Below are 17312 nucleotides of genomic sequence, written 5' to 3'. Positions count from 1 at the left end.
AGTCCTAGAAACAACTTCTTTAGTAGCAGTGTACAACTTCAGCACCCAGATGGCAATCTAAATTAGATTTCTCACTAAAAGGAACCAGGGCCACTTGGAGATACACCTGCTTCCAGGTCTGCCACCAAAAATACACAGGAGCCCAGAAATGTTTTCTATATTATCACCAGCTTTAGAAAAAGCCTCCTCCATGCCCTGTATACAACCATTTCCCCTTCTTCGTTTTAGTAAGATCATCCTGACAAAGGTTTCTCAAGACTTATAGTCTTTTCCCTTCTCTTCCAGAACTTTTCAGGCAGAAATCCCCACCCTAAGCACCGTCTGTCCCCCAGATCAGGAAAGAGAAAGTTCAGCAAGGAGCTTCAGAACCTAAGGGGCTGGGGAGGGTAAGCACAGGTAAGCAGAGTGATGCGGAGGCAGAGTGATGAGCAGAGCAAACTTGCAAGGGGAAAGACGGAGTCAGGTTACAAACGGGGCACTGTTCAAGTAAATAAAGAACTTAGGAATAACAGAAGCCACGTTTTTCTCTGGTGAAGAGACAAACAAATATGGACCAAGAGAAAACTGGAATGAACCATGAAGGTCTACATGGAATGGAGGAACTGCTGTGGACTTACGGTCTTCACAATACTTACAAATAGAAGAAAATGTGTGTGTGCATGCACATAGGCATGCAAATAAATCTTACCCCTATGAGCAATGAACACACCCTAAATCTTGGCTTTTACACCAATCCCTAACAAATAGAATCAGGATGGAGAAATGGGGCAATGAAAAGTTCCAGATAAGCCTGAGAACATCTTCTTGTGCCCAAAGCAAGGGAAGGGTAATAAGTAACAGGAACATGTTAAAAGGACACAGAAGGGGCACCTGGGTGGCTCAGTCATTAAGCATCTGCCTTTGGCTCAGGTCATGATCTCAGGGACTGAGCCCTGCATCAGGCTCTCCCCCTGCTTGTGCTCCCTCTCTCTCTGTCTGTCAAATAAATAAAATCTTTAAGAAAAAAAAAAAAAAAAGGACACAGAAGCCAACTTGAAGGACACTCACTTGCCAAACTGGGGACAATGTGAGCATCACAAGAAATGGTTATAATGGATTAAAATATTGAATAAGAAATAATGAGTCCATACAGATATAGGTAGGAAGACACATTTGGAACAGGACACTTAAATAATTTCCAAGATCTCCCACACGGACAAAGGAATAACTTTACAGGATACCGTAGTCCCTACCACCTTAATGATGAAAGTGGACAGCATCAGATACGAAATAAATGGAGACTGGGTGCCACCTGAGAAGACAGCAGCATTTCTATATTTCTCCAAAGATGCCTAACCTGAATCTAACAGTGAGAAAATCACAGACAACCCAAAAATTGAGGAAGGCACTAACACGCTCACTCCAAAAATGAATAAATCTTAAAACAACAACTCTTTTCAGAGTCACTCCAATGGGTAGATGGACTGATGGTTGGACAGATCTTAAGAAGGAAATATCCTATCTAAATATATGCATACGTGTTTTGTTCTCTATCATAATATTTCCTGTTGTGGGAAATGCAACACCTTATTTCATTTTGTTCCTTTACCCTAACAAAATATTAGACATCACACATTATTTTAAGTGACTAATTGTGTTGAGTAATTTGAGTTTATCAGACTAAAAAGGGACTGCCATATTACATTAACTCCTATCATTAACTCTTCAAATTATCAAAGAACTTAAGAAATGTAAATTCAATCAATGTTTTGGAAGATTTTCCCTTTTAAGTCAGTGTTAATGAAAAATATCCTTAATTTCCAGTAGCCAGAAGTGTTAAGACACCGTTAGGTACCTGGTCTTCCTGAACAACTAGAACTGGAGGGCACCCAAGTCTTGGCATCTCACTGCTGACTTACGAGAAGCTGGATTCACAGCAATCGTTCTCCACAATGTGCCATTCCATGTGACAGGAGGCCTGTTGTTACTAGAATCTTAGATACTCTTAGCCAGGGCATGTAAAAGAATAGCAAGTGAAACTATGTAGTCAGGAGTGAGAATATCTAACCATCGTCAATACAGCATTCATGAACTTCCTGCTTCTCTACCATGGTGGGTTTCAAACTTCTTTTTTAAACAGGGATGCTTTGTTCAAATCTTACTTGGAAGTATATATACAAATGGTTTGTTGTTTCACAGCAGCCCAGGAGACGCTGTAAAAGCCATTCCCACACAACACATTCCCTGGGAATGGCCCAGGTCTTCATCAGCTGTAAAAACGCACACTGGAACGAAATGCCAGTGATTACCAACAAGGCATAAGTGCGTCCACAAGAGGAATATCCATGAAGGTGCCTGGACTGAACACTCCGTATGTGGACAGGAGAGTGAGCCATCGAAATTGTGCTCAAAAGTCAGAAATAAAAAGACACAGCAACTAAGAGAAAGAACAAATGATTTTACTAAGAATTTTAAGATGACTTAGAAGACTACTTCCATCAAGATGGAAACTTGATTCCATCACCTTAGAGCAGGACAGCACTCAATTCTCCCAAGGAGTTCAGGCAGGTAGAAATTAAACTATAACTTGTAAGTCAGGATTGGTTCTATCCTTGAGAAAAGAAAACTCTGAATACCAATGGCTTAAAGAACACAGAAGTTTGCATCAAAGGCAGAGTTAAGTGCTCTGGGGAAATAGGCCTTTATTCTGAACGCCCACGTGCTCCGCTGACTACTCCACATTAAACCCACCTAGGGATTCATTCAGTGTGTCCCGCTGCTTTTCTACCCACCTATCCATCCATCCTTTTAACCTTCTGGATTGGCCACTGAGAGGGCTGAGATTTAGTCAGCCAGAACGCATCCTTCCCTAGGAATTCACCGGACGGTGTTCATAACCAACACACGGCAGCACACCCACGTGCCAAAACCAGCCGCCACCGAAGTCGGACCAATGTGCAAATCTGCGACCTGAGATGAAAATGGGAGTCGTCCAAGTTACCTCCCAAATCCTCTAATTCTCAGCATCTGGGCACTTGAAATAAGCTAAAAATGAACTTCTTTGTATTGGGGCCATGACCTTTTCCACAGAAGAGCAGAAGCCAGGTTCTAGCCTGGAAGCAGGAAAGAGAAGAGTACAAGGTGGCAAAGACTTTTTGCCCACTACAAACAGCTGGACTGCAGCAACACTGAAGAACGCACGCATTCACCGCCCCAGGCTCAATACTAGGTCTTGGGGGCAGAAAAGGAGGGGTGAAGAAATCTTATAAATGACAATGGTTTGTGGCCCTCCAAAGCCGAATCCAACTCAACCATCTCACTCCTCAGTATTCAGTTCCTCTCACTGGGTTGTCCTGGGCATCAAAAGAGCAGCACTGACATGGGAGAGAAAGCAAGTCAGTACGCCACAGCCACAGCGACAGACGGCTGTGATTCTGTGGCTGAAGACTTGCCACAGCTCCTGAAGCCATGTGCAGGGGTGGCCCGCACACGCGCAGAGGCTGCTGTCAGCTGCTTTAAAGATGATGTTCATGTCTGACTCCAAGAGCTTCTGTGCATGGCTCAGGCTTTGAGAAAAAGAAAGTTTCTAATTCAAAAAGTTATTCAACACGTCATTAATTACATCATGTGCCAAAAAGAAGAAACAGTGACAATATCCAACTACTAGCTAGTTATTTCTTCTCAAGGAAAAGTTAAATTCACTAATGATTAAGAAATTAATTTCAGTTGTTTTACTTCTGAAAAAAATGTTTTAAATGACAAAATGTGATTAATTGGCTTGTATATAATTTGACACACTATTATTTGTATAAGTAAATATACCTGAAAAGTTATTCAATAGACACAAACTTTCATTTAGAACTTCAGCTATTTTTAACCTTCAATTTTAAGAAGGTTCATACTTATTCCTTTTATGTATGAAGGACAGCTCTACATGGAAGTACGTAATATGCAGGGGCAAAGAGAAAAAGGTCTAAGAAGGTTCGCTAGAGGAGAGACAATAAGAGCAAGCTGAGAAACGGGACAACATCTATCAGATGGACAATGGAGTAGAGTCATCCAAGTGGAGGGTCCAACACACCAGTCTGCTGAGTTCTGGAACAGAACTTTGTGCCCCCCACCGCACAAAGTGAAAAGAGCACCAGTGCAGGGAACTTCGTCTGGCCCATGTAAGAGAAGGAGGCAAAAACACTCCAAACCACGGGGCTAAGTGAACTGCATGCTAATGGCTAGAGCGTCCGCATTGTGGCCCCCCGGTACAGGGCTGCTCCCTGCGTGGGGATCACGGCTGCTGTGACACTGGCTCCAGCTCTTTAATCCCTTCCAAGAAGGTAACAAAAGCTGTATCTGAAGGCTTGCCTCAAACACAGAAAAGAGAAGCAGAGGAAAGAAGAACTGTTTTTACACAGAGTAATAAGGTCAGGAAGCTCCAACACATCTAAACCTTTTTTCTTTTAAGCCTGATGCCTTAAGAATGATGCCTCTGTTGGCAACTACTGTGGACACATCATATGGATCCCACTTCAACTGGCGTCCAGAACAATTATGTAAATCAAACCATAAACGGAACACCTTCACTTCAACAGTTGTTCAACAGACCTGCTGTATTTCCAAGCTCAAGTTACACTAAAAACCAGTGTGAAGACTAGAAAAACCTCAGTTTCACCTGTATTTTTTTAGCATCTGAAATCCTTCACAGGTGTCCTAAAAAAGGAAAAGGTCATGACCTACAGGTCAAGTCGATGATCATTAGGTGTTACTGTAACAGAAGGTCTCTAAAGAAGCACCAGCAGCACATATGGTGCAGGATTAAATGTGTGTATTCCTTACACGGTCATTATTCATTTCACAAGATGAATTCTGAGCAGCATGAAAACTAGAATGGTCAAAACTAAAATCTGTAAAACCTGTCTCTTAGGAGTCTTATCTCAAGTTAAACTGAAGTGTTTTGGAGAACTGTAAATAAAACAAACAACTCAGTAAAAAGTTAAAAAGGGGAAAAAATACAAACTAAAGTCAATGCAGCCAACTACACACAAAAGCCCACCACCTCCTACAAGAAAGTATTTTTGCCACTGATTTGCCCAGCAACCATGTAACTGTCCTAAACACAAAAACATTGAGATTTTTTTTTCTTGCCCAAAAGTGGTTTCTGAAAAAGATAAATGCATTCTGACATACATAATTTAGTTTGCAACAAACCACAAAAGGGAAGAAGCTTTGGGGGGCTGGGGGGGAGAAAAGGCAATATATATGCTGCAATAATCTGATCAAATGCCACTAACACACTGAGCAAACCCTTCTGAAACCCTCAAAGGGCTCTACAGTCCACTAAAACGTTAAAGGTCCTCCCTCCCCCATTAACTGCCCTTATTCTATCACCAACTCCATATTCTGTCTCATGCTACGTTAAGTGCACAGGTGCTCAGCAAGGAAAACTCTAAAGCTAAGCGACATGGCTTCTAAGTCCAGCTGTAGCTGTGAGCCCTGCGTGCTCCTGCACAGAACCCTCAGGCTGTAGCGAGTGGCTACCTAAGGTTACCGGGGCACCTGGGTGGCTTAGTGGGTTAGGGCCTCTGCCTTGAGCTCAGGTCATGATCTCAAGGTCCTGGGATCAAGCCCCACATCGAGCTCTCTGCTCAGTGGGGAGCCTGCTTCCTCCTCCTTCTCTCTGCCTACTTGTGATCTGTTAAATAAATATATAAAAATCTTTAAAAAATAAAAAATAAACAAAATAAACATGGTTACCCTCTGATGTCAACAGAACACCTTGGGATCAATGCAATGATCAATCAAATGAGCTTCCGGATTTCTCTCACAATGGACAGGGCCACATTTCTCAAAGGGGAATCAAATTCTATCCACTTATCACCACCAAACAGTACACCACAAAGGGAAGTCCATGGTGTTCATTAGAAAACACAGAAGAAATCAAGTGTAACTGCTGAAGAACTGACACTAGCAGGGATCTCTGGCAAACAGACTTAGCTCAATTATAAATGCAAAGCCACCAGGGACTTTTAATTATTAAAAAGGAAACCATATGCCAGAGTAACAGAAGACAACTCAGTAATCAAGAATGGTAGGAAATGGTAACTCTTAATCCCTTTCTATTCTTTACGATACTTTCAAGACCTTTTCTTTGCAGAAAAAGCTATATACAAAATAATAGTAAATCAGTGGAAATGATGTAGCTAAACACGCTCCAACTATCAAATTCCTATATTTACATTTTTACTTAGGAGATATGTACATATATCTATATGATCTATATAATATATATGTGAGATTTTAGATGAATACCAGCTTTACTCCTGACTTATTCTGACAAACCACTTACTTTAAGTGTTGATTTCTTTAACCATAAAAAAGTCCATGTTTGTCATTAATCAAAATAGACTTAGAAATGCCTACTAGAAATGAGGAATTATTATTTAGAATGACAGTAATTCTCTTTGGTTTGATGGCTCTTACAGAAAGCGCTTAGAAAAAAAGATGTGGCCAAAGCTGGTGATAAGGACACTAGAAGTAAATACTCTGTTTTATTTACCCAGAATAGCCAGTTTAGATATACTGAAATACATATTGGTCCAGGCCACCCATATATATAAAGAAGTTGTACCATAGCTTTTCAAATTATATAAATCTAGGAGATTTCGTAGGACATCAAAACTTTAAAATATTAGAATATTCTACTATGAAACCCTAAATAAATTCAAAAAGAAAATAGACTATTGACTCTGTTCTCATACTAAATCAAAACCATAGTAACAACTTGGTCTAAAAAACTGAACATAAAGATTTACAACCACATGAAATGGTTACAATTTATGAATGCATTTTCTAATTAAAAAAACAAAACACAACTCCAAACCAAAACAGAATCTACATATTAGGGAAATTAAGTGAGAAGCATTACATATTTTAGCAACAAAATAATAAAGGATTTAAATACTGCGACAGGTTTAGAATTACAAAATCTGAAGATCAATATATACCTCCTGGCAGCAATATGGAGGTTGGGTGGCATAGAGAGTAGGGGTAGAGAGGATGGTTGGAACGTATTGCACCTACTTCTTCTTCAAATGCCCATCTGACTGCCCAGAAGCTCATTAATGCTCTCCCAGATGCCTTCAGTTGCATTACTTCCCTCTTTGGAAACCTTAAGGCACCTGTCATACGGAGCAGTGTGGTACGAAAGTCGGTTTGTTGTGCTCCCCCCTGCCCTCCGCAGGCGCCTGGACAGCAAGGCCTGTCTTCATCTTGGTCTTCCTGAAACCTACCTCATTAACTAGGATCTCAGATTCTTCTAAGAAATAAATGTCTAAGGAGCTTACTAAAGCTAGAGGGGCATAATATGAAGATGTTGGTTTGTGGTTTACAGAAACATCATTAATATAAAAGTTATACCTAAAAGTATCCTGTCCAAAAGATGTGGTTTGTACACACACACACACACACACACACACACAGGAATATTACGCAGCCATCAAAAAATGAAATCTTGCCAATTATAACAACGTGGATGGAACTAGACAGTATGATGCTAAGTGAAAGAAGTCAGAGAAAGACAAATATCTTATGATCTCACTGGTATGTGAAATTTAAGAAACTAGGCATAGGATCATAGGGGAAAGAGAAAAAAAATGAAGTAAAACGAAACCAGAGAGGGAGACAAACCGTAAGAGATTCTTAATTTTAAGAAATAAACTGAGGATTGCTGGAGTAGAGGGGTTAGGGGGATGGGGTAAGTGGGTAGTGGACATTTGGGAGGGTTTGTGTAGTAATGAACACTGGGTATTACATAAGACTGATGAATCACAGACCTGTACCCCACATTATGTTAATTTGAAAAAGATTTTAAAGTATCTTATCCATAATCAATTATGCTGCATTTTACCATTTCAGCTCTTTGCAACCTTTGAAGAAAAAGAAAATTATATCTCATATACATGGCATAATCTGTTTCAGAGCTGACTTTTATCCGGTTAATCTGTTTATGAAGTGAAGATGCTAAGACTTCAGAAGGTGAAGATGAGTCACATCAGCTTTCAGGCTGCTATTCATTTGGAGGACTGTATCTTAATACAGAATTCTAGAAGAGCAAACTCGTGAAGGAGTAAGTAAAGGCACTGTGAAGGTAGGCAACTTGGTGCTGTGGGAGGGCCACTGGGTGGCAGGAGCCCTCAGTTCTCCAGCTGACACACAGTCCAGCTCACTCGACTTGTCCGGTCCTGGTTCCTTCACCTGTCAAACCGGGAACGGGACTTGCTGAACTCCCAGATCCCGCTCTACCACTGCCGAGGTTAGTAGGGTAACACAGGTTTTAGTAGGTGATTGTTAATGAGAGATGTAGAAGAACAGTAACTCCCTGTCATATTTAATCTCTCAAACTTCATTAAAAAATAATAAATAACCTCACACATCTTCAACCTAAAAAAGGCCCATGTGTTTTAGGATTATTGCATTTTCAGAGACGTCTTCAAATAAAAACAAAACATTAAAATAAACCAACAATAAAAAATAATCTATGAGGACTAAGAAAAATAAATATAAGAAAAACAAAAACAGGTCTTCCGACAAACCTCACACCACTATATGTAGCTGCCAAATAACACTTTAAAAAAAAAATGAATGTTGTGTCATAAGTTTAAGAGGCCAAATAATGATGAAAAATTGTCAGGTAAGCAGTAGGAACAAGCTCCTGGATATTTCTTTGAAGCTGTTTCTGGATCTCTAGTCTAACAAAACAAACTCAGATGCAAACTACAGGGATACTAAAAGCAAAAACTCCAGAATGTCTCACATCAGTAGTACACAGACTCTGTCTAGTTAGCCTAACTGAAACTCCCCAACACATTTTACTGCCCTTGGGCTTTTAGACAGGAAGAAGCTCACTCTTCCTCAGCCAGCCTTAGAACTTAATTACATGTGAAGCCTCTCAGGATAACTTTCAGGTGTTTCCTTTGCCTTAATCACTTCAGACAGGCAGCTTCTGAGTGCACATCATCAGGTCAGGTTCTCCCAGCATCCAGTCTGGACTCCTGAGTTCAGAAGTCTCACCCTGGGGCTGGGGGCTTGACAGTGCCAATAACTATGGGCTACCACACTCCACTAGAACAAAAGTATTTTGTGCAGACCTAGAAGACTCTACAAGCATTTTCCCAAGATGCTTCAGGGAAAAGGAATGTTTTCTGGAAAATACTAACAATTAAATGAAGTTCTATTTCCCACCTCCCCACCCCAATCAAACTGAAAAAAATACCAAAACGGAGCTGAACTCTTCGTTACATTATCACTAACTCTGGATTCGGCCGATCAGTCTTACCTTCTGATGCTTTGATCACATATCCACCCTTCTTTTCACCAGGAGGTACATTAAGCAACTGCATTATTCTGTCCAGCAGCCCATGGATTATCTCAAACCCAGGATTCTTGTTGTAATAAAGAGCACAGAGATGCCTGTAGTTTCTTGCACCTACATCTGAAAAAATAAAAGAATTGGCCACAAGGCCACAGTGACCATTACTTAAGAAAAGTACTGTGAGCCTAAAAGGCATCTTTAGGAAACTTAGAGCAAATACTACTTATAGTAAATTGGGAGGAAAAAAAAGAGACCACTAAGTTCAAAAAAGGTCGAAATTAAATTATATTGTTTGAAGAACACACATAGGTTGGAAAACCATGAAGTGAAGAAGGGAATAACTATGACAGAAGTTAGGATAATGATTACTCTAGTAAGAGAAGTGATATGAAGGGGAAGAGCCTCACAAGACGCCTAGATACTGGCAATATTCTATTAGTTTGGATGGTTACCGTAGTATTTGCATTACAGTCTTCTTAAACCATATATTACAGACACTCCTCATAATTAAAACATGAAAAAAAGCAATAAAGGAAGAGAAGAACCACACCAATGTAAAAATAAACTAAAACAAAACAAAACAAAACAAAAACCTCTACACACAGGAAAAAGACTGAAGAAAAATATACCTAAATGTCAACAGAGGTTATATTTGGGCAGACACTCTTTTCTCCAAGTCTTACCTATTTTCCAATTGTTCCTTGATTAGTATACATTATTCTACTTTGAAATCAGAACTTACAAAATGTACTATTTTAAGACAGACTTGCAGCAATCCAAAAGAACCCTGCCAGTGACCGGATAAATAAACTGGTTCATCCACACAGCGGAATACTACTCAGCAATAAAAAGGAACAAAGTATTAACAGACCTGACATCTTGGATGAATTTCAAGGGCATCCTACTAAATGAAAGATGCCAGTCTTGAAAGGCTACATTTAAGTGCATTTTTTGGACATTCTGGAAAAGGCAAAACAACAGCATATGAGAACAGACAGTGGTTGCCAGGGTTTCAGATGTGGGGGAAAAATGTGACAGGTAGGTTTTGGTTGTGACAGAGCTGATCTGTATCTTGTAGCCATGGTTACAAAGATCTGAACTTTCCCTCTCTCTCTCTGCCTACATGTGATCTCTCTCTCTCTGTGTCAAATTTTAAAAAAGGGGAAGGGGTGCCTGGGTGGCTCAATGGGTTGGGCCTCTGCCTTCAGCTCAGGTCATGATCTCAGGGTCCTGGCATTGAGCCCCGTATCAGGCTCTCTGTTCGGTGGGGGGGCCTGCTTCCCTCTGTCTCTGCCTGCCTCTCTGCCTACTTGTGACACCTCTCTCTCTCTCTAAGAAAAAAAAAATCTTAAAAAGAAAAAAAAGAGATCTGAAACTTTATTAAAACCTCTTTTCAAAAAAAAAGTGTACAGCATATAAAGGTAAACTCAAATTCAACAGTGAGCATTTAATCTTAACAGATATATACACTTGTGGCCCTTTAATTCCGAAGGAGACAACTGCTCTGACACAAACACTGTATAAATAGACTTCATTTTGGTGTTCAAATTACAAAAAGAAAAAGCAATTTAGTATTGGGGGTAACTGAAAATAACCTTTATATAACTTTGTATTAGCATGTACTGAGCAAAAGTTCTTCCACAGATTTATTCCTGTAGCCATTCCCAATGACAAAATATAAAATGTCTTTTACCTTCCAGATATCCAAATAAAACACAAATTTTAAGACATGATACTACTAAAGTGATATAAAAGTAAGCACATAAATGGAGTGAAAAGTGAAACTAACAACTGATGATCTATGTGGTAGGTACTTAGCACCTATATAATCTTAATTTTCAAGACAATCATGTAAAATGGGTTTATCATCCCTATAAAATAGGATAGGAAAAATAAGATGGAGAAACAAAGGCTCAGAAAGACTGTCTAGCGTCAAGCCAACTGGCTAGAGCTAACTGTAATTGATTATACAGTTAGTAAGTTATAAAAGCAGAATTTGACCAGTGTCATTTAGCTCTAAAACACACCTTTCTACTAAACAATGGAAATCTCAGTCTCAAAAGGATTTAGAGGAGAAAGTCTCTGAAGGACTTAGATGAAAACAAACTTACCGATAGATATATACCTACTTAATGTTAGCCGAAGATACGGTTTGGCTAATGGTTTTGACAGGACACATATTTCAGTATTCTCAAGTGTTTTATTTTTGAAGTCCTTAAACTAAAGTCTCTAGCCATCAACAACACTGTAATTCATAGAAAGCGTTCGGAGTGAAACTTCTGACTGAGAGAAATAACTGTTCTTGCTATATAACATTTCTTAGTGCCTACTATGATCAAGGCACACGGCTCGGGGTACTCCTGGAGGGACAGAGTCAAAGCCAGCACAGGGTCTGCACAGACTACACTCTCAAAAATTAATTTCTGAATAAATGAATAAAGCCTGGAAAAGGAGGTAAACACACACACACAACTATTAAACAAGATCAGGCCCAGTCAGTGGGCCACATTCTAAGTTAGCACAAGAACTCACTGATGTAGGAAAGGGAGTTCTGTACCACTGTCACTCTATCATTTCCGTTGGCAAGAATAAAGAAATCTGGTATCTAAATGCTCTAACCAAAGGTGTAAGAATAAAGATTAATATTAAAACCAGGCAGGCATAAAACCTCACTAAACCAACCACATGCATAAACTCAAATGAGAGTCTTGATTTCTCCGTAGGAACACACACACGCTTGCATATACAGGCATACTCCCTGAAGGGAAAAAAATGAAATGAAACAGAACTAAATTATCCCTTTCATATTACTGACTTGCTCCTGGGTATCTTTGCCATGTGGTACCCATTTGTTGGTGTCACATGCTTCCACTTTAACACAGACATGTATTCAAACTACTTTGTTCCATTTTTGCTGGGAAAGAAGAGCCCAACAGTAATGCCAGCATTCAGACAGCTTAGCAACATAAACTGAATCTTTATTTTGGTAACCTTGTACCTTGGAATACTTCTTCCCTGATCTCTAAACTGTGTAAAACTTACCTTAATGATAAGAGGAGCAACATCTGGTTTAAAGACTTAGAATTTAGAACAAGTTGAGTGATTCTGATAATCAAAATGATGTGCTTAGAGTAAAAAATACAGGACTTAAATTATACTCAAGTCAAGAAAGGCTTCAGGATGTCTGCATAACACACACATACACAAATAACCTGTGTATTTCTGGATTCGATTCTGCAATATTTTTAAGAAAACCCAGAGATTTTTAGGGCCTTGTACTAAATCCACTGTATGAATTAAGCTATTTAGGCTGCCCTTCCTACTCCCACCACTGATTGGCCATTTTCTCCACATTTCCAGCGTTACCGCTCCCTCTAGACTTGCTTCTTCCCATCTCGCTAAGACACTCCCCTTGCTGTAGCCAAACTGAATTAAAGGAGGAAATAACCACATATTCAGTTCCACCCACTCTTTCTTGGAGAAACTGCTAGGTATAGTAAAATTCTCATTTCCTTATATTTTGCACTGAGGGACTATATTACATCACCGGAAGTTCACTCACTGCATGCCACAAAGTAAGAACTATTTAAATTTCATGCCAAAACAAGGGTTTGTTGGAAATGCCTCAGTTCTTTATAACTCAGTTAACAGACCTCTTGTGTCATACCATCAAACAATTCTGCTTTTTAAATGGGCCTGCCAAGTATGTCAGCCTAAATTACCAATGTATTTCACAGACTTCAAAGTACTGCCCGGAGAGGCTGATCTAAACCACCCAAGGGGGGTAGGGGGGTGGGTGGGGTAGGCTGGCTACAATTCCATAAGCTGAAAGAACATGCCAAATGATTTTTTTTAAAGAGGAGGAAAAAAGGAATAGTACATGATGTTCCTCAGTGAAGTAAAACTACTGTCTACAACTCAAATTTTTCAAATGGGCTCCTACTTGGTAACCAAATTAATTACCAAAGTACCAATGATAAGAAACAAATGAAGGGTGTTAGGTTACGTTATTATATATGGACTGCCTGGAAAAGGGCAGAGTCTCTGAGAAAATGACTCCATATCTATTCTCATATTCACCTGAAGGCCCAAACATAAATGCTAGAAGAAAGCCTACTGAAAAGCCAAGAAGGCTTTCAAAGTAATCAGTGGCTAATAGGGAGCATGAGATTAGTAATCCAGCCAAGACTGAGAAAATAAAATGAAGCACCTGATTTTAATTCCATCCAATACATTTCTTTAACATTAGTACCCAAGAGACTATAGTTAACATGGCAAATTTTTCATATTTCCTGAAGAATTTCAGTGTAATAGTAAATGATTCAAAAAAGTTACAAAAATCCTGTGAAGTCACACACCTTAAAAACTATCTAATGTGTGAAAGAGGAATCTTTATACACTGGTGGCAGGGCTACAAGTTTGTTTTTAAAAAAATCCTTTTTGGAAGAGAATTTAAGACAGCAATCATTTAATATGCTTACCTATGGACTGGCCAATTCTATTTCTACAAATACAAATAAGTAAGGGTATAGGATATTCATTACAATAGACATGTTAGCAAAAACCTGGTTGCAATCTAAATATTCAAAACAGTCTGAATTATTATGCAGTAATACAATGGAATATTATACAGCCATTAAAAAGAATAAGATGGACAGAATGTACTCATAGGGAAAAGGTAAAACATAGGACAGGTAAAGCATAATTCCATTTGTGTAAACACTAGAAAGTATTTTTTGTAAAGATTTTACTTATTAGAGAGCAAGCGCAGAAATTGCGGCGGGGAGGGACAGAGGAAGAGGGAAAAGCAGACTACCCACTAAGCAGGGAGCCCAGCGTGGGGCTCGATCCCAGGACCCCGGGATCGTGACCTCAACTGAAGGCAGATGCTTAACCAACTGAGCCACCCAGGTGCCCCAATACTAGAAAGTATTTATCTGTATCTATGGCTTACAGAGAAATGGACAACATATGGTTGTATATGCAAAGAAAATATCTGGCAACTTATTGTAAGAGCAGGATTAGGGAGAAGTTAGATACATGTATTTTTTTTTTAATGTGAAAAGAACAGAATTGCTCTTAATATATATCTATGAAAGCCCTTAAAGGTGGTACAAATTTTATGAACATAAAACTCAAGAACAATTTTCCTTAAAATTTCTGTGTAACACCAAAGTACAAATTTTTTTTTTTTTTAAGGTAAGGCTGAAAGCCAAGAAATTAATATGAAGGGGAAAAAATCTATGACCTTCTCAGTGCATGAAGGAAAAAGTTATAACTTTGAGTTAGCTTTTAGTTAACATAAACCTGGAATAGATTTTTATCTATTAAAAAAATACGGTATGCAATGCATGACAGAGCATATTATACTCACGTTTGCAGATTTTAACTATGTGGAACCAAATGTACTAAAATAACTTTCCATATTAAAAATGATGTTATTTACAGTTAAGATGCCATCATATAGGAGAATGATGCTATCAAATATTGTTAATGTCAATGTTCCTTACACCCATATTTTTTGAGTTATTAATTGGAAATTCTACATGCCAAAAATATGAAGTAGTAAAATTAAATTAATCCAGACTGATGACATAAGCTCTCTTCAGAAAACTGCATTCCACATGTGGATGCTAGATAATCTTCCATCATTTGATGGCTACAGAATTAATGGACAATTTCTCAGAGCTTAAGTATTTCTCAAGCTCATAATGAAAATGCTTATTATTAAGCTCTTTATCAAGCAAAGAATTATAAAAAAAAACTATAAAGACCTGTCCCTCATATTCAGTAGGTTACAATATGGAACAGATCCATGAATGGCACAGAGAGCAAACTGGAAGAACAAACCAAATCATATAGCAGTAACTTATTTATGTTCTATGCAGCCATGGTAGCCCAAGGAGGAAAAAGGAACAAGAATCTTATATATTGCGATTAACATTAAAAGAGTTTCTGAATTTCCACATTCAAACAAGTCAGGGTAAAAAGTAGATCACTGTGATTTAGAAAAGCTACAGGAAAGGGCACCTGGGTGACTCCAGTTGGTTAAGTGTCTGACTCTTGATTTCGGCTCAGGTCATGATCTCGGGCTCAGGAGACTGAGCCCCACAGTGGGTTCTATGCTCAGTAGGGACTCTGCTAGAGATTCTTTCCCTCTCCTTCTGCACCTACCGCTGCTCACACCTCTGGGCCCTTCCCACCTCCCACCCCTCACCCACAAATAAATAAATCTGAAAAGCTTCAGGAAGTATGTGAAATTCTAGAAACTAGTAGAATAATCTAGGGGGTGGGCAGAGAAAATGCAGCTCGTTACCAGGACTGTAGCAACGCTCTGGAGAAAGTAGGAATGGTCTGAGCAAGAAGTGAAGGCTTGGAGTGAGCACGCATCCTATGGCAAGTGAGGCAGCTGGAGCCCTCTAAGTGGTCAAGGGCCTGCAGCCTACTTCATCTACTGTAATATCAAAACCCAAAAGTCTCTCAGTGTCTAGTTCAAACTAAAGTACGTGGTGATTTGATTTTCAAGATTCTCTACAGATACACGTCAGAATAACAACTGGACGACTGTATCATGCTAAATCTAACCGACCCTGTACATTTTACAAAGCCAAACTAAGTCATCTTTCTTAAGCTGTGGTTCCCTTTAAACTCAGACTCAAGGGCACCTGGGTGGCTCAGTGGGTTAAGTCGCTGCCTTCGGCTCAGGTCATGATCTCAGGGTCCTGGGATCGAGTCCCGCATCGGGCTCCCTGCTCAGCAAGGAACCTGCTTCCCTCTCTCTTTCTCTGCCTGCCTCTCTGTCTACTGTGATCTCTCTCTGTCAAATAAATAAATAAAATCTTAAAAAAATTAAAAAATAAAAAAATAAACTCAGACTCAACACGGTGATGTGTTTTCTCCTGCCATCTCAGTGAGCTTCTAGGCATGCTGGCAGCCTCGGGAATCATAATGGAATAAACTGTGATGGCAGAATTCAATGTGCTTTTAATAAAAAGCCGGAATGTTGGACTTTGCAAAATATAGTTGCTTTTCTGGGCACAAAGATTAGCAGTTTACAAGTAGGTACTTTGCTCCCCTCAGTAATTTACTATTTTGTTTATAGTTTAGTTAGTCTTGCCATCGAAGTAGGAACAACTGAAACCAATCAAGAACTCACACAGCAGCCTGATTTGATAGCTCTAGGGCCGCTTCTACTGACTTCCGCCATAAAGCTGAAAATGTACCCCACAGCAGAGTCTGCATTTAACTTCTCGTTCCAAAGACACATGCCACTCTGCCCAAAAGGGATAAATCAGCTTAGCTGGTGGAGTCATGACTAATTTTTAACAAGGCGGCAGCAACTCTGGATCTTACAGCTCAATAAATGTAGTAATTGGCTCAGCCTTAAAGAACTGGAATGTGCAGGACTCCAAGTGGAAGTTTTACTATCCAAGAAGTGCGCCTGACTTAGTCACTAGATAGGCAGTGGGACTGACAGTCTCACAACATGGACAGTCAGTCAAAGAAGTCCACAAGAGCAAAGGAAACTATCCAGTGAGGTCAAGCATGAAAACAGGGGCCAGTGGGCTTTCACTTACTTATAGGAATTTAAGTCAAACAAAATTTGTGGGAGGCATACTGAAATCCAGCATAGATTCCTTTTCATTTCCACTGTGGAAGATACATATGCCTACACAAAACTGACAGGAGGCTGAGAGTCAAGGTTTTCCTTAATGTTAGAAAATGACTCAGTGGCAGCAGTCACTCCTCTGTGCTCTCAGGGCCCCTCGTACATTCCTTCAGAGTACTACCTATAAAATCTGCTCACCATCAGTCTCTCTCAAGACGGGAAACTCTCTCATAGTCCAAGCAGACCATAGCAAAGAACAGGAATTCAAAAAGACTTTTCTCCCAGTGCAATGAATGAAACTGTCTTGCTCACTGTTGCCACACATCTCTGCCCCTTCTGAACCAGTCCTTTGGGTATGGC

At 39.6% G+C, this 17312-nt stretch overlaps 1 protein-coding gene across 2 annotated transcripts in view; it reads right to left on the bottom strand.

Annotated features, from left to right (window-relative positions):
* FARSB (phenylalanyl-tRNA synthetase subunit beta) overlaps nt 1-17312 on the bottom strand; it is a 71077-nt gene that overhangs the window by 13243 nt on the left and 40522 nt on the right. For both annotated transcript variants that reach the window (XM_082690415.1, XM_082690416.1), the window contains one exon: nt 9308-9463. In XM_082690415.1, coding sequence (XP_082546541.1) covers nt 9308-9463 — 156 coding nt within the window. The remainder of the gene's footprint in view (nt 1-9307; nt 9464-17312) is intronic.

The sequence above is a fragment of the Mustela nivalis genome, assembly GCF_964662115.1.
Source record: "Mustela nivalis genome assembly, chromosome: 11".
Lineage (NCBI taxonomy): Eukaryota > Metazoa > Chordata > Mammalia > Carnivora > Mustelidae > Mustela > Mustela nivalis.
This window is presented reverse-complemented; position numbering and strand designations above follow the sequence as displayed.